The sequence below is a fragment of the Clupea harengus genome, chromosome 20 (assembly GCF_900700415.2).
Source record: "Clupea harengus chromosome 20, Ch_v2.0.2, whole genome shotgun sequence".
Classification (NCBI taxonomy): Eukaryota; Metazoa; Chordata; class Actinopteri; order Clupeiformes; family Clupeidae; genus Clupea; species Clupea harengus.
In genome coordinates, this window is record NC_045171.1 from 12,336,958 (window position 1) to 12,364,457 (window position 27,500).

At 46.5% G+C, this 27,500-nt stretch overlaps 1 protein-coding gene across 3 annotated transcripts in view; it reads right to left on the reverse strand.

The window, feature by feature from the left end:
* drp2 (dystrophin related protein 2) overlaps positions 1–27,500 on the reverse strand; it is a 146,657-nt gene that overhangs the window by 43,855 nt on the left and 75,302 nt on the right. For 2 of the 3 annotated variants that reach the window (XM_012819422.3, XM_042702738.1), the window contains exons 3-6: positions 15,696–15,852; positions 7,267–7,387; positions 6,086–6,354; positions 2,606–2,752 (exon numbers count right to left, since the gene is read on the reverse strand). In XM_012819422.3, the coding sequence (XP_012674876.2) occupies positions 2,606–2,752; positions 6,086–6,354; positions 7,267–7,387; positions 15,696–15,852 (694 nt within the window). Of the gene's footprint in view, positions 1–2,605; positions 2,753–6,085; positions 6,355–7,266; positions 7,388–7,555; positions 7,577–15,695; positions 15,853–27,500 lie in introns of those variants that run through there. The other variant, XM_042702739.1, reaches the window with a different exon arrangement.

Genomic DNA, 27,500 nt, shown 5'->3' on the forward strand with positions numbered 1-27,500 from the left:
GAAAAAAGGCAGATTCAGATTCAGAGAGGGACAGAAAGATGGAGATATGAAGCGGAGGGGGTGGTGGTGAGGAATGGACCAGGAGAATGCAAGAAAAAAAAATGCATTAGACCTTAGCCTCTTCAGCTTTCATCTCATCTGCTTTGACACACTCCACAATAAGGTCTGCCCGCAATCACTGTGAGGAAATCAACTCATCTAATAAGCCCACTAAATGCACAGACACACAGACACACACACACATAATGCTGGGAGCAGGCTATTGAGGGCTGGACACACATACACGTCCACCCACCCACCCCCACAGAAATCCATTAATACGCTACACAGCCAATGTTTTTCAATGAGGATAATGTGTTTATACTAAAGGAGTCCATCCAAACAGTGCTTGGCTTTCTATCAACAGAGAGAGAGAGAGGGGGGTGGAGAGTTAAGTGAGTTTAACTTTTGATGGACAGCGTTCCAATATGGCCGACAATGCCAAGGTAGGACACAGTCAGAACAAAATTGGAGTCCGGCTGTCGACAAAGGTGGACAGACACATCTGCAATCTGCCCAATGTACACAAAAACTCTTCCCTCCTCCCTCCTCCCTCCTCCCTCTCTCTCTCTCTCTCTCTCTCCATCCATTCCCCCTCCTGGAGGCTTTAATCCCATCTTAATGCCACTAATCAGATGCTCCTCGGGGTGCTTGATTAGCCAAATCCAATGTGTTTGAACAGGCGCCACAGCTCAAAGACAACACACCCACTGGGATGTTTGTCCAGATGCAGCCTGCTGAGGCGAGGCGGCTGGCTAGCCTCGGTGTTGGGGTTAAGGTGGAGGTGAGGGGATGAGGTGAGGACAGAGGTCAGAGGTCAAGGTGGGTGGAGGTTAAGAAGGAGGCTCCTGAGGTGGAGGTAAGGGATTGAAGTGGAGATGAAAGAAGAGGGATCTGGAGGTCAAGGTGGAGGAGAGGGGAGGAGCAAGGAGAAGATGCCAGGGGTAGAGACAGGTGGAGGTGTAGGGACTGAGCTGGGTCTGAATGTGAGCGGGGGAAAGTAGAAAGATGGTGAAGTAAAGTACAGAGGAAGTGAAGGACAAAGAAGTAATTAGATGGGCAGACAGTGAGGAGGAGTGATGGATGGCATCTGAGGACTGCGGTGGAAAATTGAGATTAGTACCGAACATGAAGGAAATAGAGCCTGCAGATAGACATGGTAGAGGTAGACATGAAAGTCATGGAAACCTCCAGGAGAAGGTAAACATGGAGGTGGGTGGAAGTAAAGGGGAGGTAGATGAGGAGGCTAGATACAGGTAGTGGTGCATTGTAACAGTGCGACTGCCCGTTACCGCGACGGTTATACATTGTGGGGCTCAGACAAACACTGAAGACAGCGCCGGGTACATGCACAGGATTTATTTTCACACAAACAACAAACCAGCATAGTTAACCACGATCAGGACAGCAATTGGGACATACAACCACCAAAACATACCAGGACCTTTGAACTTTGAGCACGGAGCGTCAGACGTGAGCAGGTCAAGTGGCAGTGATGAGAGGGGTGGTTGTAGAGGGTGTGATTATTTAGAGTGCTATGTAGTAATACGAATATTATTGTTGTGGGTAAACACAATATGAATATAGGGAATTATAAAACAATTGGGTTCTATTGAATTATTTAGCTTTTTCTGATTGGACGAGAGACGTTCCATGAGTTGGAATATCCCAGGACATCCCAACTCGGACTTTTCACAGCTAATAATAAATCACTCCGCGATGAAACATGCACGTTGATACAATTAAGCGATAACCGTTAATTCAAGTTCTTATAATTCCAAAAGAGGTTGACAATGGAACTATTTTTTTGTTGGGGAGAAACAATGGCGAAATAAACATTTTTAAATCAATAACTTCGTGTTTAAATGTTAATTGGTTGACTATAAAATTGTTTTATAAAAGCAATATAGTACGAGTGCGAGTGGGGTAGGTAAGGGATATTCCCACGGGTGGTGTTCGGCCGTAGCCACGAGGCCGGAGGCCGAGTGGCGCAGGCAACAACACCCGTGGGAATATCCCTTACCTACCCCACTCGCACTCGTACTATATTGCTTAAATGTATGTTTTGATAATTAGTCAGAACATGGATGTTTATTAATTGATTGACGATGTGTGCAATGGTTCAGGCCGGCGAAATAAAATGCCGGCACAGAACAGGTCTCGTGAGCGATGAGTCAGAGGGGAACAACTTCCCACCCCTTTGTGACGAAGAAGGTGAAGTGTTTAGATTGGAGAGCGACAACGTGTGAAGTGTACTCACGGTTTTGGAGAGTTACTTGTGCAGTTGGAGCTGAATTGTTTAGGGACATTTATTTGTTGAGAATTATTGTTTGGAGTTTTGTTTCGTTTTTCTTTTTCTCCATGCTGGCGTGTTTACCTGCTGCAACGGGACATTAAACCTTTGCCATTTGCCAAAAAACGTCTGAGACACTGCCTCCATTTCTTTTTACCTCGCCACAAGGCCGGCCATCCTACATGCATTTAGTGAAGCAGTGAAGGCAGATGAAGAGGCAGAAGAAGAGGCAGAGGAAGAGAGCAGCACAGGGCTAGGGTGGGGGTGGCCTACCTGCAGGACCTTCCAGCGGTTGTTGAGGTGCTCGAGAGCGCGGGCATTCTCCATGGACAGATGCACGTCAGAGATGGCCAGCTGGTGTGCCAGGTCATTCAGTTGCTTCATCCCCTCCTTCACCTGTGAGAGCTCCTCTTTGAACAGCTGGACGGGGGAGAGGATGGGACACAGTCGAGTGGAGAGAGGGTGAGAGAGACAGAGTGAGTAAGACTTGACTTTTAAAACCCTTTATTTAAAACACCATTTGAAAACCACTGAAGTCTATTTCACCAAGTCCTTAATAGAAACGATCCCCTCCTTTACACACCATTTCTCCCTCAACTGAGCCACATTCTCTGTCTGCTGGTAGAACTTGTTTTCAACAGAGATTTAAACGTGCACAACATATCAATATCCTGGCCCCCATTTCTTGCTTTGTGGGATTTAAGGATGGCCAACTTGGCCTGCCCTACCCAGAAATTGGCCATCTTATACATCTCATGCCCAGCCTGCCTGTACCCACAACTGAACACAAGCACAGTTTTCGGAAGTATAAACCCGGGATTCATCGACACCATTTACAGTACAGCAAATAATGGTGCTAACCTTGAAAAGGTGAAATACAGTATCGGTAACATTGCCAAAAGGGCAACTGGGTAACACCCCCTCATTGAATCTGGAAACAAGCTTATTTGTAGCAATTGTATAATGCAGCAACCTTCACTGAAATCATCTGACCTTTTGGGCAAAGGAGACTTCTACAACCTCCATGAAGGAGGCATCCCATCAGGAACTGAAAGATAAGCCCTCCACTTAGTGTCAGGCTGCCTCTTCAGCTGCAAGTGATGTGCAACTTTTACTCAAATGAAATAAAGCACTTACTTCCCAACAGTATTAAACCCACGATTAAAGTCACGATACCCAATTAATGACAGTGTACAGCCAGTGTAATCTTCCATTTGAGAGAGAGAGAGAGACATATTGAAAGATTTAAACAGTGGAGACAGAAAGACAGACGGATACACAGATATTCAGAATGACAGAATGAGAGGCAGAGAGCAAAAGAGATAAATGTACAGGGAGAGAGTGAAAAAGAGAATGACAGAGACAGAGAAAGAGAAAGGAGAGAGAGAAAGAAGATAGAAAATACTTTTAGGTAATACAGAAACAGAACAGAAGCCAAGCAATGGAACGTATTCTGAGGGCGCAGCGCTGAGACGATTCACCTGCCTCTCCATTAACATGCTCATCAGAGCGGAAGCCACAGATGGAGAGAGGGGAGGGGCGGAGCGAAGCAAAACAGAGAGACAGAGAAACAATTTCGAAAAAAAGAAAACCCCGGGGGCCGGCGAACATCCAGTGGTCCTGGCCCCTGGCTTGAGAGCCTGAACGGAGGGGAGGGAGAGGGCCGCGAGCTCATCTGGCATCGCCGACCCAGACGTCCATTAAGACAAATAAGGACTAATGATCTGGTGATGAGCAGGGCGGCTGTGTGCTAATGGACCGAGCAGGGTCCATCCATGGGCCCGTGGTCATGACAACGGGTCAGAGACGGAGGCCGTGTTTGGACAGCAGCCCCGCTGACGTACAAGGGGAATGATTTGGGGGGCGGGGGGCGTTTACTGACCCGGGTGGAGGTGATAGCAAGCTGACATGATCAGCCAGAACAAGCCCTGTCAGACAGATTACTGAGCTCTGGCTACACAGCATGGGATTAAGAGAAAAGAGAAAACATACACAAACACAAACACACACACATACACACACACACACACACACACACACACACACACACACACACATACAGATAATCCAATCTTTACTTCTCAGAGTCATCTTTAAGTCATGACCGTACATTCAGCGGGCAAAGTGGGGGTGGGGGAGAAATTGAGACGACAGAAATGCAGCTGGATGCTGATGCAAGGAGATGTATAGAAAAGGGGATAAAGGTTCCAAGGTTCTCACATTCCCACCGTACAGATTCTCAGGGGAGAAGATTGAGGCAGGAGAAGAAAAAAAGAAATGCGAGAAAGTTTCAAATCTTGTTGGTGCTTTGAACCAAACATAAAAGGATTTTTTCCTCACAGAGAAAGTGGAGAGAGAGGAGGAGGAGGAAAAAATGAAGAAGGAAAAAAAAGTTTCAGGACGTTCTTGCCCTGGGCCTGCCTTCCAGAACCGAAGGGAACTGGGCCTTCAGTAGAACAGAATGGACCCAGACGCTCCTTTGTGACTTGAGTCTGCTGGGTCTATTCATCTCGTCTGTATCAGCGTGCAGCACACTCATGCTCTTGGTCGCACTTCTCTGTTTACTATTGATGCGCTCATTGTTCCATTCAGTACAGCTGGAGCGAGCTAGAGAAGGAGGGGGGAATTAGCATAAGCTCTTGATGTTGTTAAACAATGCATCAGGTTTATTGAATGCCGATGCATCAATATTCATTGTGAGATTGCATAAATTAATGCTTTGCTTGGGGCCGGTAGTCAGTGTGCTTGTGCGTCTGCTGTGTGTGTGTGTGTGTGTGTGTGTGTGTGTGTGTGGCATGTTGCGTGTTTCTTTTACAGCGTGAGCGACCTCAAGGGCTCTGGTCTACTCCTCGTGGGAATGTATTACTCTGAGACTCGTACTCCTGAGCATCTGTCAGTGTTGAACAAAGCTACCCTTGGGAGAGTTATCAGAAGCGTCAGGAGTAAAACAAACAAGACATGGGTAAAACGTTGTGTTTGAAGAAAATAAATCAATTGGTTATATTAATTTTCACTTGGAGTGCTAAGTCAGAGTCTCAGAACTCATCAGTATTCCTCAGTCATGAATCACACCAAATGCAGGAAAATACTAATTGCATTTACCTGCGGGTGGCACTGGAATTATCAACCTTTTTAATAACTTTGATGAAAGCACTGTATGACCATTTCACTATCTTATCAATCCCCATATAGTTCACTGCACCGTGCCAGTAACCTTTCCCGCCCACCTATATGAACAGATGTGAGGCTGAGACCTGAGGGAGGATTAAAGATATGACTCCATCACCTGGAAGATCAACTAGCCCATCTTCTTCACACCTCCCTCCACAATGTTCAAACACTTCAGCTCACTTCTACAGCATGGATCTGAGGGTGTTTCCTATCTGCTATAATCTCCTGCAGAACGACCTGCAACACTACCCTCACCTCCAACTCACACCTTCTTAAAATTCACCTTCTAAAAAGGGCTCTTTTCCTTAGAGAAACAAACCCTTTGTTGAGTGGTACTTTGTGGTGGCTTCTTGAGGGCTGCTGCCATTTCTCAACAAGGACATTTGTTAATTGAGTACAAACTGCTTCACCCACAGCCACCATCAAGTCTTTCCTACAGACCCCCCCCCCACACACACACACCACACACACACACACACACACACACACACACACACAAACACCTAGAATTTCCACGAAGGAGAAGCATGATCTCATCAAATGTTTCCCCCGTAGCCCCCTCCCTCCCCTGTCATTGCGTACCTTGGTGGCGTCGATGTGGTCCTGCAGCGAGTCGATGAAGAGGTCGCCCACGGGCTCCCAGGCGTCGCGCACGCCCTCCGCCTGCTCCAGCGCGGCGGCCAGCTCCTCCATGGCGGCCTGCGTCTGCAGCAGCCGCTCCAGCGTGCGCTCCATGTGCCGGTGGCGGTCCACGCAGCGCGCCGTCAGCTTCTCCCACAGGTCGCTCGCCACGTTCGCCTGCTTCCACACCGAGCGGCTCACGTTCAGCATGCGCCGGCGTGGAGACAGCTCTGCCGTGACGGGGGTGGGGTGTGGTGGGGTGGGGGGGGGGGGGGGGACGAGAGAGAGGGAGCGAGGGGGGAGGGAGTGGGGGGGGGACACAGATAGGGTAGACGGATGAGGGAAGATGGGAACGGAATGTCACAGGAGGAGAGGTAGAGGAGAGAGAGAGAGAGAGAGAGAAAGTGAGAGAGTGTCAGCCATCTACCTAAACAATTGTGTGAGACTACACACACACACACACACACACACACACAGTAAAAAAATTAAAAAGAGCAATGAGAATTGCGCTCCGACCCAAGGTTTCTTCATTATTGATATGGCCATATGTTGTGTGTATGTGAGCGCAGCCCTTTAAGTGGGTTAATTAGCACTGACCCAGTAATACGGGCTGCCACGGAAAGCGCTGGAACGAGCATTCACAACAGGGGGCTCCGGCGTGTGCATGGCACTGCTAAACGATGCCACGCATTCCTTAGCAGGGCCCCTTTGTTTTAGTGTCACAACCAATTCACACCGCACAGTATGCAATCTCTTTATATGAAAGTAAAAATCTCTGGCATCAGGGGTTTCTTTGACAAGATGCATGCCGACCAAAGAAAAAGTGGAAATCAAACATAAACCTTTCCTTAATTTTCCCCACGGAAAAAATTAAGTATCCATCTATCTATCTATCTAAACACCTTTTGTCTTGTTGAATGCAATGGCTGTGCTGTGCAGTGTTGAGAGATGTTGAGAGAGATGTTGAGAGAGAGCTCACCTTAAATATTCATCACACCTCTGAGCCATCCTGCCATTGTTGGGCATGTGCTGTGCTTGGTTAGAGGCCAGCATGAGCAGCTGTGCGTGTGTGTGTTTGTGTGTGTGTGTGTGTGTGTGTCTCAGTGTGTGCGTGTGTGTATGTGTGTGTGGTTCTTACAGACCTTTGCCATCAGGCAGTGACTCCTCGGGCTCCTGGAAGGGGTGCTGGGCCAGGAAGGCCTGGGCCGATTCCAGCACCGAGTAGATAAATGGCCCTCGGCACTTCACATCCTCCATAAACGTCTGTGGGGAAGCAGGGAACCACAGTTCAGGCACACAGCACCACATGTACATACATACAGTCTCTCACTCACACACACACACACATACACACATACACACATACACACACAGACAGAGAGAAACACAAGAGACAAATCACAGAAAAACACACAGGAAACACACACTCACACACAGCAGCGGCCCACTGGCAGGGACACAAAGCATCACGGTGTGGAACCCAAAATCCCCCAGTAGTCAGGTGGCTTAATGCAAAATTTAGGCTCGATCGTGACAAGAGTGATAAAAGCATGAAATTTGGCACACAATTAGCTTATACCTTACTAAAAGATATTAGAAGGGGTGCCCAAGTGAAACTGCTCATTTTTTTGTTTTAATGAGATATTACGTTTTGACCTAAATCAAGATATGCGTTACCTGTGGTCCGATTTTCAAAACGGTTATTTTGCCTAGAAATGCTTACCAAATAAGTAATAAATCAGTTATTTATGCATGTTTGTGTTTTCTTGTTTGTTTTTGATATCCACTAGTTTAAACAAATGTCCCTTTAAGTAGCAAAACAGACAAAAAGACTTGTGCCCGTGCGCGCGCTCATCCAAGATGGCGGGAAAGACGTAATTCTGCTATATCTGTTAGGTAAAACCGTTATTTTACCACCATTTAAAACCATATTTGCATTTGTATCTTTTATATGTATAAGGACTGTAATATTTTATTAAAGATTTGCTTCAACATCATTAAAATAGCACCAACAAAGGCGCATTACAGTACCAGTAGGCTACCGCAGAAAAACGGTAAAATTGGAGCAGATTGAGCGTGTCTTTTCGCACATCAAAACTGATCATATGAGGAATGTGCTGTTATAAATAGCTCTACGATTTGCTCTCTGGACAATCACATTAACACATTGGCTTGCATCTCAACTTTTCTTGAACACATTTGCAACGTGAGCAGCGCTGTTTGCAGGTGAACGTAATCAGCTCTCTGCATACAGTATAGACCAGTCGTTCTCAAAGTGTGGTCCCTCCGCCAGTGCCCCGTAATGGTCCGCGACTGCAAAAAGTAAATTATTGCGACATTTCTAACATACAACTCAGAACGAAGAGAACACAGTCAGTAGTAGCCTAATATATTAAAGAGTTGCCTAACCTATTAACAAGGGCATGGATTGGTGGTTTAAGAGAAAATTAAATGAGAAAGCCTCTGACAGACAAGGAGACGGTGCAACGGCGAGATGGTTCAGCCGCAGTGGGCATCATCCCGCCGCGGAGCTGCATTCAAACAGCGTTTTTTTTCTCCCACTGCGGAGACAGCAAGATGATAACTATATTATGTGTTGTGTGACGTTGGATAATGACAACTCTTAATTATGAAAAGTTGACTACTAGGATGGCTTTATTAATGCCAGTCGGCTAGCCTACTGTTGGTAGGGAATTACTGCATTCGCGTGGTCGGTAAGTGCATTGGTTGTGTTGTGTGATACATTGGCGTGTCTGAGTGTGTGATGGGAGTATGAGGCTGTGAGCGAACTATAGTTTGTAACATAACGAAGTCACGCATGGAGCAGGGTTCCAGATGCTTTACCTAGCGCATTGTCACATCTATAACTAGCCTACCGGTACGTAAAAAAGGAGTGCCCACCCTCGAAAATCATGTGCCGCTAAACAATTGTCTGGTGCCAGGTCTGGGTAGAAGGCCTGTTGTTCCGGGGATATACTATTCAGTTAGATGGTCCGCGAGTTTTTTTTTATTGGCTAAGTGGTCCTTGGTCTGAAAAAGTTTGAGAAACACTGGTATAGACACTTGGGGATAGTCATCCAAACCTAATGCTAACATTGCCGTGAAGTGGTGTTATTTTGCAGGCTGGAACGGAAACTGAACTTGTGCTTATTGCAACTGCAGAGACCGTTTCATAGCTCTTTGGTTATCCTTGGTGCTCTGTTCCACATGGCAGAACTAGTGGGGGCCTATTTTCGCCAGGCACACTTTCTGTTGTAAACTGAAAGATGCTGATACCAGTTCCGTGAAATGAGGAGACTGATGTCGTGGAGCTGGGATTGTGAGCAATGGACCTCATTCTCGCACATTTTGTTAAGTGTCTTTAATATCTTCAACCTAAGAAAAGATCTCCACCGGTCATGAATGCCTGGAAATGTGTTCTTAAACGGCCAAAGTGTGCACTGATTCTTAAATTGAACGAGCGTTCTCGTTTTCTTTATTTATTTATTTATCACGAAGCCTCGTAGAATCATGACTATAAATGTGAAACGTAATTGTTAATGATACAAATATTCTTGTATTTATTATTATTATAATTATTGATGCCTGTAGAATTCATGTGAACGCACTCATCAACGATTTATCACAAATTCAGCCCTTAAGAACATGAGCGCACTCCAATCTGGCCTTGTAGCGCTCGCAAAGAGACGTCTCTAGCCAGTATTCTATCTCAATGATACGATCATAGGAAACAGAAATGCCCATTTGGTATATCTTTTCTATCAATGTCTTACTTCTAGTGGAGCTATGCATATTTAGCCCAACATATAGTGGTAGGGGTGGCTCACGAGATGCTGAAATGCGAGTTTGGCCAGTTTTGGCCAAACATGCCTGGCTTTCAGACTTCTCTTGATCCTCTATGTTGAGACCATAAAGAATGATAGAAACGAGAGACTTTAAGCTTGACGGTTAATATTTTGAATGGCAGTCCATTGGAAAGCACCCAGAAAAAATAAATCCGTTGTGTGCAAAAATGTCTTTCCTTAGCCTACAATTGTTGCAGGCCTCGCTAGAATTTCGGCGTCTTCTGAAAAGTTGTGTTGTTTCAAAGCATCCTTCAATAGCCTGCTTATTGCATCCCGGAAATCTAAAACGGTGTTTCTTCCATCAGTTTGTTCTTAAAGAGTCTCTTTGTAATGTTCTAGCAAGACATTGATTAACCTGGTTTTATTTATAGTTTTCTTAACTCCAATATCTTCAAGCCTCTTGATGTACAACGACAGCTCAGAAAGTTTAAACATATGAGTTCCTTTTTTAATAGCTACATTCTTCTATGTACTCGATAAGCTCGATAAATGCTATTCACTTGTTAATTTTTCATCATCACATTTGTCAATTTATAACAGCACATTCCTCATATGATCAGTTTTGATGTAGGAAAAGACACGCTCAATCTGCTCCAATTTTACCGTTTTTCTGCGGTAGCCTACTGGTACTGTAATGCGCCTTTGTTGGTGCTATTTTAATGATGTTGAAGCAAATCTTTAATAAAATATTACAGTCCTTATACATATAAAAGATACAAATGCAAATATGGTTTTAAATGGTGGTAAAATAACGGTTTTACCTAACAGATATAGCAGAATTACGTCTTTCCCGCCATCTTGGATGAGCGCGCGCACGGGCACAAGTCTTTTTGTCTGTTTTGCTACTTAAAGGGACATTTGTTTAAACTAGTGGATATCAAAAACAAACAAGAAAACACAAACATGCATAAATAACTGATTTATTACTTATTTGGTAAGCATTTCTAGGCAAAATAACCGTTTTGAAAATCGGACCACAGGTAACGCATATCTTGATTTAGGTCAAAACTTAATATCTCATTAAAAGGAAAAAATGAGCAGTTTCACTTGGGCACCCCTTCTAATATGTTTTAGTAGGATATAAGCTAATTGTGTGCCAAATTTCATGCTTTTATCACTCTTGTCACGATCGCGTTGTTAAGCCACCTGACTACAGAGAGACGGCTGGAGCTAGAGCTGCCACAAAGCCGGGCCAATTAGCTCAGGAGCACGAGTCATACTCAGAGCTGAAGATCACCCATGCAGCCAGCAGTCCTCTCACAAATGGTGTCCGATACGCAGACAGGGAATAGAAAAACACAGGCAAAATCCACTCACAGAAATCCAGTCAATGGAAAAAAAACTCCCAGCGTGCAGTTTGGTTGGGTGATTGCATGTGTGTGTGATTGCATGTGTGTGTTTGTGTGTGAGTGTTTGTGTGTATGTGTGAGTGTGTGTGTTTGCGTGAACGTGTATGTGTATGTGTGTGCTGGTGTGGGTCTGTGTTTGTATTTGTGTATGTGTATGTGTTTGTTTGTGTGAATGTGCATGTGTGCATGGGTGTGTGTGTGTACTTGTGTGTGTAAATCTGAGGGACTGCCGCTGTCACCGTCATCCTCCAGTGCTCGCTCTTAACCCTCTGATCTCCTCTGGCGGTTTACTTAAACAACAGTTAGTGAAAATAACTGTATTTACACGGGCGGCTGTTGGGTGGAATTCAATCTCCAGGATAAGTTGCCCTTCGCTGACTGCGTGCCATGCTGTGACGCACCGCACTGCTCCCAAAGTCATTTATTTCGGAGGAGCCAGCGGCCCAATCCTCTTACTGTATGAAGAGATTACAATTTATATGAAAATCCCTTACATTACTAACCGGCATTACCCATGCCGCGTGGCACAGCAGTTAGTGTCTTTCAGTGCCGATTAAACTGTGCCACCGTGGCGAGACACCCGGGATCTTTTTTTTTTTTTTTTGTTCCTCAGACTGTATTAAGTGTGGAAGCTAGCAGGATGCAGCGTTACTGCAAGCATTTACAAGCATGCTGCTTCAGCCTAATACCATAGTGTGTCGTGTTGTGGAGGCAGCGAGAGAACGAGGGAAACATATGAGCGAGACTGAGAGAGACTGACTGCTGGTCCCCGTGGTGATTTGCGCTTATATTCCTTCTCTAGCTCTGGAACTTTAATTCTAGCTACATTTCATGCTGTGTTCTAGCTACATTTCATGATGTGCCTTAGGCTCAGGAAATGTATAAAGACATCACATCGGATTTGTATCAATTATACATTTGGTTTGCCTTGCTGGGCTTCAATTCTTCCTTGCCCCCAAAACATGTTGATGCCTTGCGTTCATGTAGCAGACCTCATGGGATCCCATTAAAGCGTACGCTAATGCTCAGAACCTGGAGCAAGATATACAATTTTATAGTCTTATGGAAACAAAAATATACACAAAACTGCACACATCCACACATAAATAGAATGAACACATGCACACACACACACACACACACACACACACACACACACACACACACACACACACACACACACACACACACACACACACACACAATGAGCACATCCACACATTCATAGCTAGCTTATGCCCAAGTGGATATACACATAAACATCAGTGGCGCAGACCTCCCCTAGAAACACACATGTCTAAGCACACCAGAAAAAAAAACAGCCTTAAGATCAATAATTCACATTCTGTTAAAACGCTGTAATTTTCTGCAGAACAAGCAGCTCAGCACAGCACAGGGTAGTCTCCCTCAAAGCCTTTTGTCAGGAAAAGTTCCGGAGGCAACAAAGCATCTCTGCAAGATTATACACTGAGAGGCCGCATTAAGAGGCAGAAACGGGGACCGAGGGAATGCGGGGACCGCTGTAGGCGGGAGAAAGGAGACAGGAGATGTAAATGAGTAAGTATATGTGACTCTGTGTGTGTGTGTGTGTGTGTGTGTGTGTGTGTGTGTGTGTGTATGTGTGTGTGTGTGTGTATGTGTGTGTATGTGTGAGTGTGCGCGCACGTGTGCGTCTGTGTGTGTATGTGCGCACGTGTGTGTATGTGTGTATGTGTATGTGTGTGTGTGTATGTGTGTGCTCAGGGTCGGCGAAAGTCACCAGGCTCAGCTTAGAGATATTTCTCAGTCTCCCTGATTTTTTTTGTGTTCGACACGTCTGAGTTCATCCAAAGTACGAGCTGAATTTTTTTGTCCCACTAGTGAAGGTGTGACGCTGTGTGGAAGTGGTCTAGAGTGTGTCCACTAAGGAGGACCCAAACAGGGGTCATAGATGAGATAGAACAGCTACTTTGTCTGTGTCTTAGCCTCCTATAGTCAGCAGCATCTTTTCATTGTTCGACGTTCCAATAATAATGTCCCTAAAGTAACTACAAAACAAATCAGAATACATGAAGAAAACATATTCAATTATGAATAATAGGTTTATTAGGTACACCTATCGTAATGCAGTCGAACTAAAATAAACCTTCATTGTTGTTGTAATTATTGTTTGAACTGTTTATTTTAAAACAGTATCAAAGAGCTAGTGATTCAACAGTATGATCATTTTGGAGAATGTAGTTTGTGGTGCTGTTAAACTGATTGAATAAACGCAAAGGTGTTTTTTTCATTTAGCCTAGCCACACTTATTGAAATGGGGTGGTCAAAATAATAGAAACACGTCAGTACAATGCAATACAATTCAACAGCACCACAAACTGCAGCCTCCAAAATGAACACACACTTGAATCAACAGCTCTCTAAAGTAGTTGAAACAAATACAGAATCCTATAACCTTCATGAAGCAAAGTTTTATTGAAGGTCTGGTGTGTATACAACTGAGTTTGTATGTGTAACAATCTCATAGCCTATATATGTTCCCAAAGACAAGACCAAAAGGCAAATCAATGAGCAGCAACTCAAATGGTTAGATCCTAACACTAAATGTCATGTTTTATTAGTGTCATGATAAAATGTCTAGCCATTTCTATTCAGTCTTATGTCCTCCCACCACCATTCTCTACGACATGAATATGCATTTAACGCACAACATTCACCCAGCAAGGCCAAACCAAACGTAAGGTGTCATTTGATGATACAGAGAGATGGCACATGAAAAATACCCAAAAAATCAACTTCAGAGACCATCGATCGTGGACTGTATATATACATAGCCATACATAGCTTACTGTGGTGCATCATTGCCAGAGAGTGCAGACTGTCAGAGTGGGCTTTTGTGTTTATTGGTATAAAAGGAGAGTGGAGTAGAGAGAGAGAGAGAGAGAGAGTGGAGGGGAGAGAGAGAGAGAGAGAGAGAGAGAGAGGGAGGGAGCGAGAGAGAGAGTGGAGGGGGAGAGAGAGAGTGGAGGGGGAGAGAGAGAAAGAGAGAGAGAGAGGGGGAGAGAGAGAGAGAGAGAGAGAGGGGGGAGGAGGGGGAATTTAAGGAAGGAAAGGGGTACACACTTCAGGCTCTTCCACAGAGAGCAGTGGCAGACTGACAGCACAGAAAATTGGAACCAAGGAGGAAAGAGCATTCAGGAAGAGTACAGGACCAATTACGGAAGTGTGGGGGAGTGTGTGTGTGGGTGTGTGTGTGTGTGTGTGTGTGTGTGTGTGTGTGTGTGTGTGTGTGTGTGTGTGTGTGTGTGTGTGGGTGTGTGGGTGTGTGTGTGTGTGTGTGTGTGTGTGTGTGGGGGGGGGGGGTGTGTGTGTGTAAGTGTGCCTTTATCTGTGTGTACCTTTAGAGGTCCTTTGAATGTGCGCGTTCATGTGCGTGTGTGCATGCGTGCACATGTTTGTGTGTATAGGTGACAGAGTGTGTGTTGATACCGGTTCTGGTGCGTGTGCCTCTTTGAGAGACTCTTGAGATTCTCTGTGTTAGTCTGTGTTGTGTGTGCCGTGTGTGTGTGTGTGTGCGTGCGTGTCACTGCACTGCCGATAACATTAAGTATGGATGGATTTTCCGAGAGTGGATATTGACAAACAGACGCAAACAAAAGCCATCGCCGGAGCGGTGGATGTTTCTTTGCTTTTCCCATGGAGTTAGCAGCAGCAGCAGCAGCAGCAGAGCACAAGCCCAGGAGACGAGCGGAGGAGAGCACCACACCATCCGTTTGCATTTAGCTGAATTTTCCCAGCCGGACCTTCGGCCCTTTGAACCCATCCCGCTGCACTGCGCCTTTAAAGAAAACGGCACAATTAGGCCCATTTTTCCTCTGTCTACCTTTTCATGCTCGGCGGCGGTTTAAGAGGAGTTTTATGGCACCCGGGGAGGCAATTGCCTTCTCCCAGCATCCCCTTCTCTGCTGCCATGGCGGCTGGAGTCTTTAAATGTTCCAATGAAGCCATTATTTTGATCGATGGCTAAATTAATAGAATGCAAAGCCTGCGTCGGCTCTTTAATTGAAAGGTGTGTAAATTCAGCTCGCTGGAGAGGTGATGGATGTGCGACTGGGGAGTTATACAACGGTTACAGTCTGACAGACACACACACACACACACACACAAACATGCACACATATACACACACACTTACACATGCGCTCACACACAGCAGAGTGACAGTATTGACTGCTGAAGACAACGAGAGTCTAACCTGAAGGTGATCCATTCACAACCTGATCCGAGAACAGATTCTCTCAACCTGCCCCATGAGACCTTCAGCCGTGCCAATTGAATTCAGATCAGGGCATTATAACGCACCCAAGCCATGGGGATTTAGCATAGGAGGCGCCTCACCTGGTGGAACTCCCTCTGGTGCTGCACGGCCACCACGTCGCCCCCTATGGGAAGCTGCTCCGATAGTTCCTCGTCTTTGGCGGTCAGCCATTCGATGATCTCCTGCAGGGAGAGCTGCAGCTTCCCGCTGTTGTCTGAGAACGCCTCCAGCCGAGCCCTGCGCCAACACACCACACAAACAAACAGCTGAGGTCAGAGAGAGAGAGAGAGACCAGAGAGAGAGGGAGAGTGGGAGGGAGGAGAGGGACGGAGGGCGCAGGAGGTGACATTTTTTTAAGTGCTCTCCAGTGATGGCATTTCTGCCAACAGGATGCCCTTGTCCCCAGCTCTCCCTCTGGGCCCAAATGCTACGGCAACACACATTCATCACGCCACCCTCCTCTGTTACAGAGCCACGCTGCAGAAACTCCACCTGAACCTGATCGCCTCGGCCAGCGACCCCACATGCGCCCAATCACAGCCCTTCCTCTTAACACCCCTAACGCCCATGCTGTGCTGTGAGTGTGTGCTACTATCTGCCATCTCTGGCAGTTCTCAATACTCTCCCGCATCCAATTCCTCTGTGTACCACACACTCACCCCAGCCTGAGATATAGAGGGGCCTTCCAAAGGAGACGGGTTCTGTGGTTGTCAGTCCAGCCTCTGGGGCTCCCCTGCCTTGCATATCTGACTGAATTCATTAGTGGCACACTTCATTAGCTGAACAGATTTCATTTAGCTAACCAAGTGCAGCACGATTATACGGACTTCAATCAGGCATGGATAGAGCAGGGGTAGCGTGGTAGGGGTAGATGAAGAGGATGGGGGGCTTCCGGTTATGACGTGGACGTGAGAAGTCGCAGAACCCAGGTGCTCCGGTAAAATATATCATGTATAAATGTAAACCCGTTCGTTTGATTTTGTAAAAAGTCTTAGTCGAGTGATATAAGTGCAAGATATAAGTAGGATCCAAAATGAAGTCGAGTAAACCCGGTTCAAAAGGTAAAGAGAAGATGAAGAGGATGCACAGGGCAGGGGGACTGAAAACCTTAAGCTTATGGGGTTCAATCAGTTCAACAAGTAGTGTCTAGCAGTGCAGGCCCTCGTTACTTTCCTGTGTGACTTTGCGGGCTAATAAAAGCAGATGACCTGAATTTAACAGACGAGATGTCATGGGAAATTGCAACATGACGCACAGGCAATGGAAAATATGACTCATGCCTTTCTGACAACAGCAGAGCTACCACTTTGTAAAATATTGTGACATCCATCATTTTGGATACCTATTTACCCTTCACTCTTCCCATTGGTGAAAGTATATACAGATAGTAGCACACACTTACAGACACTGGTGCAGACTCAGGACAAAGGCTGATAGTGTCGTTGCACAGTGCAAGCACTAGTCTGCTTTTTAATTAAACATTCAGGCCGCAGTGCTACAACGTAAACCTAATTACATTAGTTACAAAAGGGAATTCAATGAAAACGCTGCGGAAACAAACATGATTAGATAAAAACGAACATTACACAAATGCTGAATGACAATTTAATAGGCTGCGAGAGATAACTGAGTTATCAATTGTTTTCCTTTATGAAATTTCAATAATATATTTGCATGATGACATTCATTAAGGCTTGTTTTAGGCTTTGTAGTGTTGTGTTCTTCGGTTGCTCCCACAGATGGTGAGTAACCCAATCAAATTGGCCATGCATCTCAGATATTGAAATCTGAGATCTGAGAGATCCGAGAGTGTCAGAGTCAATAAGATAAACTAGTGACTACTGCAACCAGACCCACATACACAGCCCAGAAACAGGCTATATGACATGAAATACAGATGCCATAGGCTTTATCTGTGTGGCCACTGGTTCTGGTTTGTGGTGGGAAGAATGAAGGGGGGGAAACGGCATCCACAGGTACAAGCAAACCCTCAAATGGTGAGTCATATCAGGAGCAAATAAGACACTAAGTAGAGCTAGATGTGTGAGGTAAGTCATAAATAAAACATGCAATGTAGTCTGGGCACCGGCTACCAGTGTGTGTGTGTGTGTGTGAGACAGAGAGAGAGAGGCAGACAGACAGACAGAAAAGCGTCCCGCGAGATCCATCAGCATCACAGCTGGGAATGCGTGGTGAGTCAAAGTGTAAAATGGCTCTGTGTTTCAATTATGTGCACACACACAAACACGCACACACACATACACAGAGAGAGAGAGAGAGGGATGGAGAGAGAGAGGGAGAGAGAGAGAGGGAGGGAGGGAGAGAGGCAGACACATATATACACACCTACATACAAATTACACCCAACCTGCTGTGTGCACATACTATATGATACTGCCAACAGGATGAGGTGAGATCTTCAGCCAATGTAACATTAACAGAGACTATAGGGAAATGAGAGAGAGAGTGGGAGAGAGAGAGAGAGAGAGAGAGAGAGAGAGAGTGGGAGATGGACACTGAGTGAAATGAGCGGTGAACATAATGTCCTGCTATGCAATCATCAAAGCTTTGTGATAAGGACTGAGAGTGCATCATACTGACCCTCCTCTCACACTCCAAAATTATACTCAATCAAGCTAGACATGCTGCAGCAGAGCTGTGTGTGTGTGTGTGTGTGTGTGTGTGTGTGTGTTTGTGCTCCATATGCTCCCATTAACAGGCCATGCGATTAGTCTGCCTTCACACTCTCTGCTCATGTAATAGAGCATATCTGCAAACACACAGGAGACAACACTAACTCTCACTCACACACTGACACAGACACTCTCTTTCACACACACACACACACACACACACACACACACACACACACACACACACACACACACACACACACACACACACACACACACACACACACACACACACACACACCTAAACAAACCAACTGTGAAAATAAACACCCTACACCCTATGATGCTAGCGAAACAACACACATAATATGGGTCAGTGGCATCGCTATCTCATCAGCCATGGCACACAATGGGCCCATTCTGTGAGCAGATCGAGGCAGTCATCTGGCATTATGGGCTCTCCTCTCCTGTCATATCCACCAGTGCCGTATCAGACCGCCAGAGAGAAGCTCCACTAAAGGCTTTTCTGCCATGGAGCAGAGCAGGCAGCAATGAAAATAGCAGATACAGCCCATTCCCCTATCACTGATATAAATGCCAGTGTGTGAATGTGTGTGTGTGTGTGTGTGTGTGTGTGTGTGTGTGTGTGTGTGTGTGTGTGTGTGTGTGTGTGTGTGTGTATCTGAGAGACAGAGCGAGAGCACTAAGGGAGTGAGACTAAGGGAGGGGACTCAGGAGGAAGTGAGAGATCATGTGCATGCATCTGTGTGTGTGTGTGTGTGTGTGTGTGTGTGTGTGTGGGAGAGAGAAAAGAATATTTCACAAAAACAGTGTGAGATGGGTATGCTAGTGTATGATGCTCAGTGAACTGTGTTCACCGATCTCACTGAAAGAAATGAACAAAACAGAGGAGATGGAGATAAAAAGAAATCTTCTTTCAGTAGGTCATGAATGGTAAACAGCCCTCTTTGAAATCCACTTTCAGGGAGATATACACTGTATTTCAAAGCCACATTCAAGAGTATATGCATATGGTGGCTTTATTAACTATGTGTCTGTATTATATGCCATAATAACTATGTGTCTATACCATTATTCATTTCCATGTGTTAGCTTGACTTTTATAGAATCCTAGCTTACGCCACCAAAAAGGGAGGGGGTGGGGGATGCTGTCCCTGGCAATCAGGCCTGTATTTCTGTGTGTTCTTCCGCAATGGCATATGCCTCCCTGAAATATCTATTTATAGTCACTCCTTTTTTTCCCCCAACCACAGTTCCTTCACTGTTGCACTATGCCTCCAGACAGCGCTCCTGCCAATCAGTACCACTGTGCGTGAGAGTCATGTCTGAAAGAGGGAGTGTGTCTCTCACCGTGTGTCTCCATGTGTGTTAACGTGTGCCATGTGTGTGAGTGTGCAAGTGTTCATCTATGACAGAGTGAGTGTGTTTGTGTGTGTACCGCATAGTCCATTACAACAGTTAACTCTTACATCAATCATGGTCTTTGAAACCTGACCATCATAACTGTGTGTGTGGATGTGTGGGTGTGAATCTGGGTGTTTGCATGAGTGTCCATCTGAGTATGTATGAGTGAGTGTGTGTTTGTGTGTGTGTGAGTGTGTGTGTGTGTGTGTGTGTTCCACCTCTCCCTGCTCTGCGTGAGGTAATGATGCCACCAGGGCTTCACTGCAGGAGCTGCCAGCTCTCCCAGCCTCAACTTGGGCATCAGACGGGCACGGCGGCCACAGTGACAGCACCCCTACCAGCCCGGGGCCGCTTGGCACACGGCCTTTAATTGCAGGCTTTTACGTAGCTACTTTTGCTACCGTGTGTGTGTGTCTGTGTGTGTGTTTGTGTGTGTGTGTGTGTGAGTGCATATATGTCATGTAATGTCTGCGTGAATCTGTCATTAACAGTGAAATGGCACACAGCCTTTAATTGCAGGCTTTTACGTAGCTACTTTTGCTACCGTGTGGGTGTGTGTGTCTGTGTGTGTGTGTGTTTGTGTGTGGGAGTGCATATATGTCATGTAATGTCTGCGTGAATCTGTCATTGACAGTGAAATCTATTTAAACACCACCATAAAGCTAGCATCTGTGTGTGCATATCCAATAGAGGTAATGCTAATGAAGGTAAATGTAAAACGCGCTTGAACAAATTGTGTATGAGAGAGAAAGAGAAAGAGAGAGAGAGAAAGAAAAAGAGAAAGAGACTAAGTGAGCCTGTAACCAGCCGATGGAGCAGAAATTAATACGAGAGGATCCTCTGAGACCCAACACATTGACCATCCCAAAAACACCACTGCTGTCTGCCCCATTATTGACAACAGGAGGCCCCATTTCACCCATCAGTCCTGATAGCTCATCTGCTTATCCCCTTGACGAGGGACACCACCCTTCGGGTTTCTTCCGCATCCGCCAAACACACGGATGTCACTGCTCGCCTGTTTGTTTGTCTTCCCTGGCACAACCGCGATGGTGGCGACAGCGGCCTTTGAGAAGGGAGCTCCTGTTGATCTGAGGTCGTGTGCTAATCGTCGAGGGCTGCTTTCACGGCTCAGTGATTAGAGCTGTGTGGGAGATGTGAAGAGAAGCTCTTAGCTACTTGCATTTTCTCTCTCCCTCTCCTTCTACCTCTTCTTCCTGTCCCTCTCTCTTCTCTCTCTCTCTCTCTCTCTCTTTCTCTCTCACTCTGTGCCTTTCCACCCCTGCGTTTTCTGGCTCCTTTTTTTATAAAGAGCTTCTGGATGCCTCCGGGCTCTCTGTAGCATTCTCTTTACACTCGCCCTCCCTCTTTGGGTCTCTCTCTCTCTTTCTCTTTCTCTCGCTTTCTCTCTCTCTCTTTCTCTTTCTCATTCTCTCCCTACTCATCTCTTCTCCCTCTCCTCCAGCTCATAAATGCCAGGATGTTAGATGTAGCCCACTGTGGCCCTTGGAAAGGGTAGGCAGCCATTGTTGACAGAGGGAGAGAGGGCGAGAGAGAGAGAGAGAGAGAGAGAGAGAGAGAGAGAGTTGGAGCTAGGGCATAGGAAGCCTGCCCTAAAGGAGAAAAAAAAATGGAGAGGCTCTCTTCATCTCTCTCCCTTTTTTATCTTTGCTTCTCTTCCTCTTCCTCTTTTCTCTCTCTTCCTTTATTTCTCTCGTGGTCTTTGTTGCTTTCTATACTCGCTCCCTTTTATTTCCCGCCTTTCACCTCTTTCATTAACCTACAGTGGGGAAACTTGAGGAAAGGCAAAAACAAAATCACACACTAATACTAACATACATAGTACACACACACAAACACACACACACACATTCAGACAGCACACATGAAATGCAAACACAGGCTAGCAAGTGCAAGGCTTCTACTATTCCACATGTAGATTTTAAAATGCTCTTGAAAGCGAACTTAGACATGCATTTATAATGCAACAATAACACCCACACATACTTACATAAACTGTACAAATACACATAAAAATGATCTAGAGTTCCCAAAATGCATCTGCCAGTGAAGAAATACAGCTGCAACCAGAACAGCATGTACAAGAAGTAATGAAGCCACGCACACAAACACACACATGAATACACACGAATACATATGCACATGAGACTGAGTGGGTATAGCCACTGAGGTAACAATGGAAAAAGTCTGTGACAATAACTAGCTTTGGCAGGTATGCATGAATGTGATTCTCTGGCTTGTGACAGGCTCACACACACACACATATGCACGCACACACACACACACACACACACACACACACACACACACACACGCTGCAGTGGTTCGAGTGCTGCGGCAGCCATTCTCCTCCAAGCTGCTCTATCATTAGCTTCCCTGTACGGAATTGGAGTGAAGGGTGGCATACAGAACAGAGCACAGGGGGGAGCCGAGCCAAGACGCCTGGCTGCTTCCACTGGAGACCCCCCACCACCATCACCTAACCCCAGCCTCCTCTCCTCTCCTCTCCTCTCCTCTCCTCTCCTCTCCTCTTCTCTCCTCTCCCATCCCTCCAGTCCCCAAGCCCCAATCCTCTGCTGCCTCTCCGTCACTCACTGCCTCACAGCTCCAGCCCCTCAGGACACAACTAGAGAGAGAGCGAGAGAGAGAGAGAAAGAGAGAGATAGAGATAGAGAGAGAGGGAGAGAGAATGAGAGAGAGAGAGCGAGAAAGAGAGAGAGAGAGAGAGAGAGAGAGTGCACAAGTGCTTGTGTGTGAGCATACTTTAGTTTGGGAGTTTACATGTGTGTGTGTGTGTGTGTGTGTGTGTGTGTGTGTGTGTGTGTGTTGGTGTACGTGTATAGGCAGGTGATTCAAGTGCCAACGGCCCTGCCCATTTTTCTGTCCTTCTTGGTTTCTGTTTGTCTTGTGAGCTGGAACGAGTGGACAGGTGCAGGTAGTTTACCTGATTGGCTGCTGGGACCATGAAAGGGCTACCTGGCTGATGCGTGCCGTTCCCTCTCTCCCTTCCAGCACTCATTGGACTTGCATTACACCCCATAATTCAGACTCATATTACACCTTTGTTTCTTACCTATACATTTACCCAGATGGTTATTTCATCCTTTTAAGTATTCTTATTTACTTTAATAAATTGCTTGGATGTGCCTGTGCACAATTAGCCCTGCTGTATGTGATTAAAAGTGTATACACACACACATACACACACACACACACACACACACACACACACACACACACACACACACACACACACACACACACACACACACACACACACACACACACACACACACACACCAACATACACAGGCACGCACGCACTCACACGCGCCAAACATGATTATCTCATCTGCTGGAATCAGAAGGGAGTTCTGGGCTGTCTGAGTGAATCCCTGGGCCTCAGCGGCACACCAGACCGCAGTCTGGGGAAGAAACCGATTAGTTCTGTGGCAGTTGGGGTACACACCAAATGGCGCATCTCAATTTCTTTGTTTAGCTCAGCCCCATCCCAGCGCAACAGAGGGAGAATGAGTGTGTGTGTGTGTTTTCCTGTGTTTCAGTGTGTCTTTGTGTGTTTGTGTGTTTTCTTGTCTGTCAGTGTGTCTTTGTGTCTGTACACGTTTTCTAGTGTGTCAGCACGTGTGCATATCTGCAAGTGTGTGTAAGGGGAGGGCTTTGAGAGAAAAACTGGTGTATGCGGGGTGCGGAAACAAAGGTGGTGTGGGAAGTCTACGTTCGTCAGTTTAGTGTGTGTGCGTGTGTGTGTGTGTCTGCACGTGTGAGTGTGTGAATGGGGTTGGGGGCCTGGTTGGGAGTGTTAGCGTGCGCTGATGTGATTAAATAATTAATGCGCTCATCAATCCCACTTGTTTTGTTCCTTCATTAGTGCACTGGAGGGTGCGTCTGCCGGCAAAACATAAACAAACTAAACAAACAAACAAACAAGCAAAGACACACACACACACACACGACCCGCCTGCAGCTCCTATCCGTGTCCTGAAACCCCCCAGCGGACGGAGTGACTGTCTCCGCCCGCGTTCCCACTCTGTCCCTGAGTCACCGCTGTGATGAAATCAGCAGCCTCTCTGGTGACTGGCCCACAGGCTTGGGAACGCCATTTGCAGCCGAGCCACACACAAAACACACAAAAAGCCTTGACCTCGTCCGAGGTCACTGCGACTCTGGGTGAGTTTTAGCGAGTGCTAGGAGGCGCTAGGAGTGCACGTGGTCTCACTCTCTGGCCGAGGAGAAGTGGTGCTGGATACTGGGTGGGGGAGATTTCTGGGTAACCTTTTCAATCAGAAGCTTGATTTAAGGCCTGTTGTGGCCTCCCCACACAATCGATCCCTCCTGATTGCAGGGGGAGCAGCGAGAGTCACTGCACCAAGCACACACACTGGAGGGCAGCAGGGTCAGCTGCATGTAAGCGCTAGGGTAACTGTGACTATGAGCTAACCTTAATCCGATGGATTTGCACATCGAATCGAAGTCTGAGCAAAAAAAGACTGCATGCAATTTGCAAGATTTTCCTGCAAATACATACCCACATAAAATCGTATTTCAAATGCTGACTTTTCTTCTCTACTGCCAAGACCCTTCTTGTTGGCTAGACACGCTTGAGGAGTATGCTTCTGGTTGGATGCCAGTGTTGACAGCAGCGCAGAATAATGCACCACACCACCCACTGTCACAGACAGCTTCTCATGCACCACATATCAGCACAATGGCAAGAGGAACACAAGCCAATTACTCCAACTCAGAGTGCACAGCCTGGCCACATATCCAGTCTTACTACCCACCAGAACAAGAGACTGGGCAGACAAATATGAGAAATGTCTGATGGGACACAAAGATTGATGGCAGAGTGGTCTGTGATTGGGGTTATGACAGTAATCTGAGGTTATGTCAAGTAGTCTGAGATCAGGGTTGTTGTGCAGTAGTCACAGATTACCGGTAAGGCAGTAGTCTTGGGTTCTCAGCAGAGTAAGAATATAATTTAAACTGAGTAAGAAGCCCGTTTATTGGTAGATTTCGTCTGTGTAACTAGAAAACACATGGTTTGTAACACTCACACAGTTTTCAGGGGGTGTCTGGTAAGATCACAATGGCCTTATCCACAGCTGAATGTAATTGATTAGCATGTTGTTTATCCCATCAGGGCCCCAGCTCATCCAATATTAACCAGCGGCAGGCATCAGTGGGTGGTTCCCTAGCGGCCCCTACAACGTCAGTCTCCGCCCTGGCCGAACAAACTCTCACTCTATCGCACAAATCGGCGCGACATCCAGTTTCATGTACTCGTTTCATCGAGCCTTTCATCCAAAGCCCCCTTGTACCCCTCCAACCCCCAGTGGAAAAAAATATGGGCTAATTTTCCGCAAGCCCCGGTCCATGCGTCGAGTGAGCTGAGCGATTGATCTGAGCATGCTGAGTGCTGAGCTACCCACCAAGCTACAGAACAGAAACACTCCGGCCTCCGTAAACATCCACAGAGGCGGCTTCGCGGCAGAACAATCGTGCCACGGCATATAAGAGCTGCTCTGTATGCGCATGGCAGGCCGGGAGCCGGCTGGATTTAGCACTCCTATTAACCTGGCCTCCCGGTGTTACCACCTTTTTATCAAGCCGCGTGTGCTTACAGCTCGCAGGCGAACAAATGCGCGGTCTCCCCGCAGGTAAAACAGCGGGAGAGAAAAAACACTGTGCTCCTGGCTGAACAACGCTTGTATCCACCAATCATTTATAGGATGACTGAAAGCCGCCTTACACTGAATCATATGAGCCGCACGTTTCTGGCTGGTTGTGGACCATTTCGGTCTCTCTTTCTCTCTTTTTTATCTCTCCCTTTGGTTCTCACTCCGTCATCACTCTCCCTTTGAGAGGCTAATCATGATGGCTGTCTCCGCCGGACAACAAAGGCACCGCCTGGCAGACACGACACGCCGTGACCGCGAACACAAACACGCGTGTCTGATAGCACATGACACAGACCTCAGAGCCCCCAAAGCAAGAGAGACCGAGAGAGAAAGAAAGAAAGAATAAGAGAGCGAAAAAAAGAGAGAGGGAGAGAGAGGGATAGGGGAGAGAAAGAGTGCGACCCTCTCAGCAAATGCATTTCCTTTTAATCCCTGACCTCCGAGTGCTGCTGCAAATGACTGTAATTATCAGGCCATTACGGCTCAATCAGGGGCGTGATGAGTGACGCAGAGCCACGCAAACAACACAACGCAACAGACTGCAGAGAGGGGTCCAGCAGCCGTGGTGGAGGTCAGTGCTGCAGGGGCTTCGGGAATGGAGCTGTATGTGGGGGGAAGAGGGCAGCAATGAATCTGCGCCAGAGGTGTAGTTAAAGGTCCAAGGGGGTTGGGTGCTGTGGGGGTGGGGGGTGGGGGGTGGTTGAGGTGGGTGGGGGCAGATCAGAACGCAACACTGATGGAGGGCCGAGAGCAAACAGGGGTCGATGTGGATGAAAACACCTCACCCCATCACAGCTGGGGACTTCAACACAAAAACAGACATACACGCGCACACACACATACACAACCACACAGACACAAACAGACATACACACACACACACACACAAAGACTAGGCCATAACATTCCGTGCATGCCTTCATCCTCCCATCAGACCCCACGTAAGGCATTCTCCACAGGCCAAAGCCGTTTGCTTTTATAGCCGTGTGAGTGCATGGGTACAATGCCACGATTGTCCACCAAGGACGATAAAAGACAGCATCAACAAAACACAAAGGCAGCTTCTTATCCTCTTGGGGAGAGTTGAGGCTCAAGTCTCCCCGCAAAGTAAATGGAGACAGCAGTCTGACAGATCTCTCCCTCCTGAAAGGATTACACGAACCAATGAAGAAGTGTCACTAACCAAAGGCTGAGCTGTGAAGCTGAGAATTTGCTAGAAAATAAACCAAAACTTTTACAATTACAAACTCTCAAAGGCATGTCTGTATTCAGGTATATGACGGCTATCACAAATCCTTTCACTGTCTAGGGAGATGCTAGGGATTTCTAGACTAAGCTTTACACAATGGCAATGAATACAGCTGTAATGCTTTCTGACATATACAGTGTCTAAGAGCCCTGCACTGGAACGCATCGCCTGATAGACAGCAGCATACCTCACACGGGAATAAGAAACACCCAGATGTCAATCAAGACACAGTGTTTCAAAGGGAGAAAAAAACAACACTAGCAAAGCAAATGCAGTGATCGATAGTCCGCCAAGGCCAAGTGCGTCACTGTGCTAAAAAAACTCTCTCTCTCTCTCTCTCTCACACAGAGTGAGGTCCTTGTAAGGTCCAATCAGACTGGATGTAAAGACTGCATTCCAGAATGCTTTCTTAAGAGAAGAAACTGGGAGGGTAGAGGGGGTGGAGGTGATGTCATTGCCACAGCAGGGTATGCGTGATGATCCGATTATGGCACAATGATGGTGGTGGGGGTGATGGTGGTGGGGGGCACCGGCCTGTCTTAACAAATCGCAGAGCTACGTGCACATCCGTGGAGATGCATTGGGGTCAAGCAAGTAATTACTGCTCCTGATTGTGTAATGTCAAATGTCAACCCTTGTGCCAGCCCTCCAGCAACGATGACAGCCCAGAGTTTTACCACCCCACCCTCCGATAAACTCCAATTAGGAGATCAGTAAAGTTGTTATTACTCGGCTTATTGTTCTGAGGTGTTGAAGCGTGCCTTTGCAGCTTCTGTTGCAAAGCCCGTGGTGAGAGTCTAGCCAAAACATTATCATTACAGCTATCAAAAGGGTGTAATCAACAAAAAAATTAGTTAA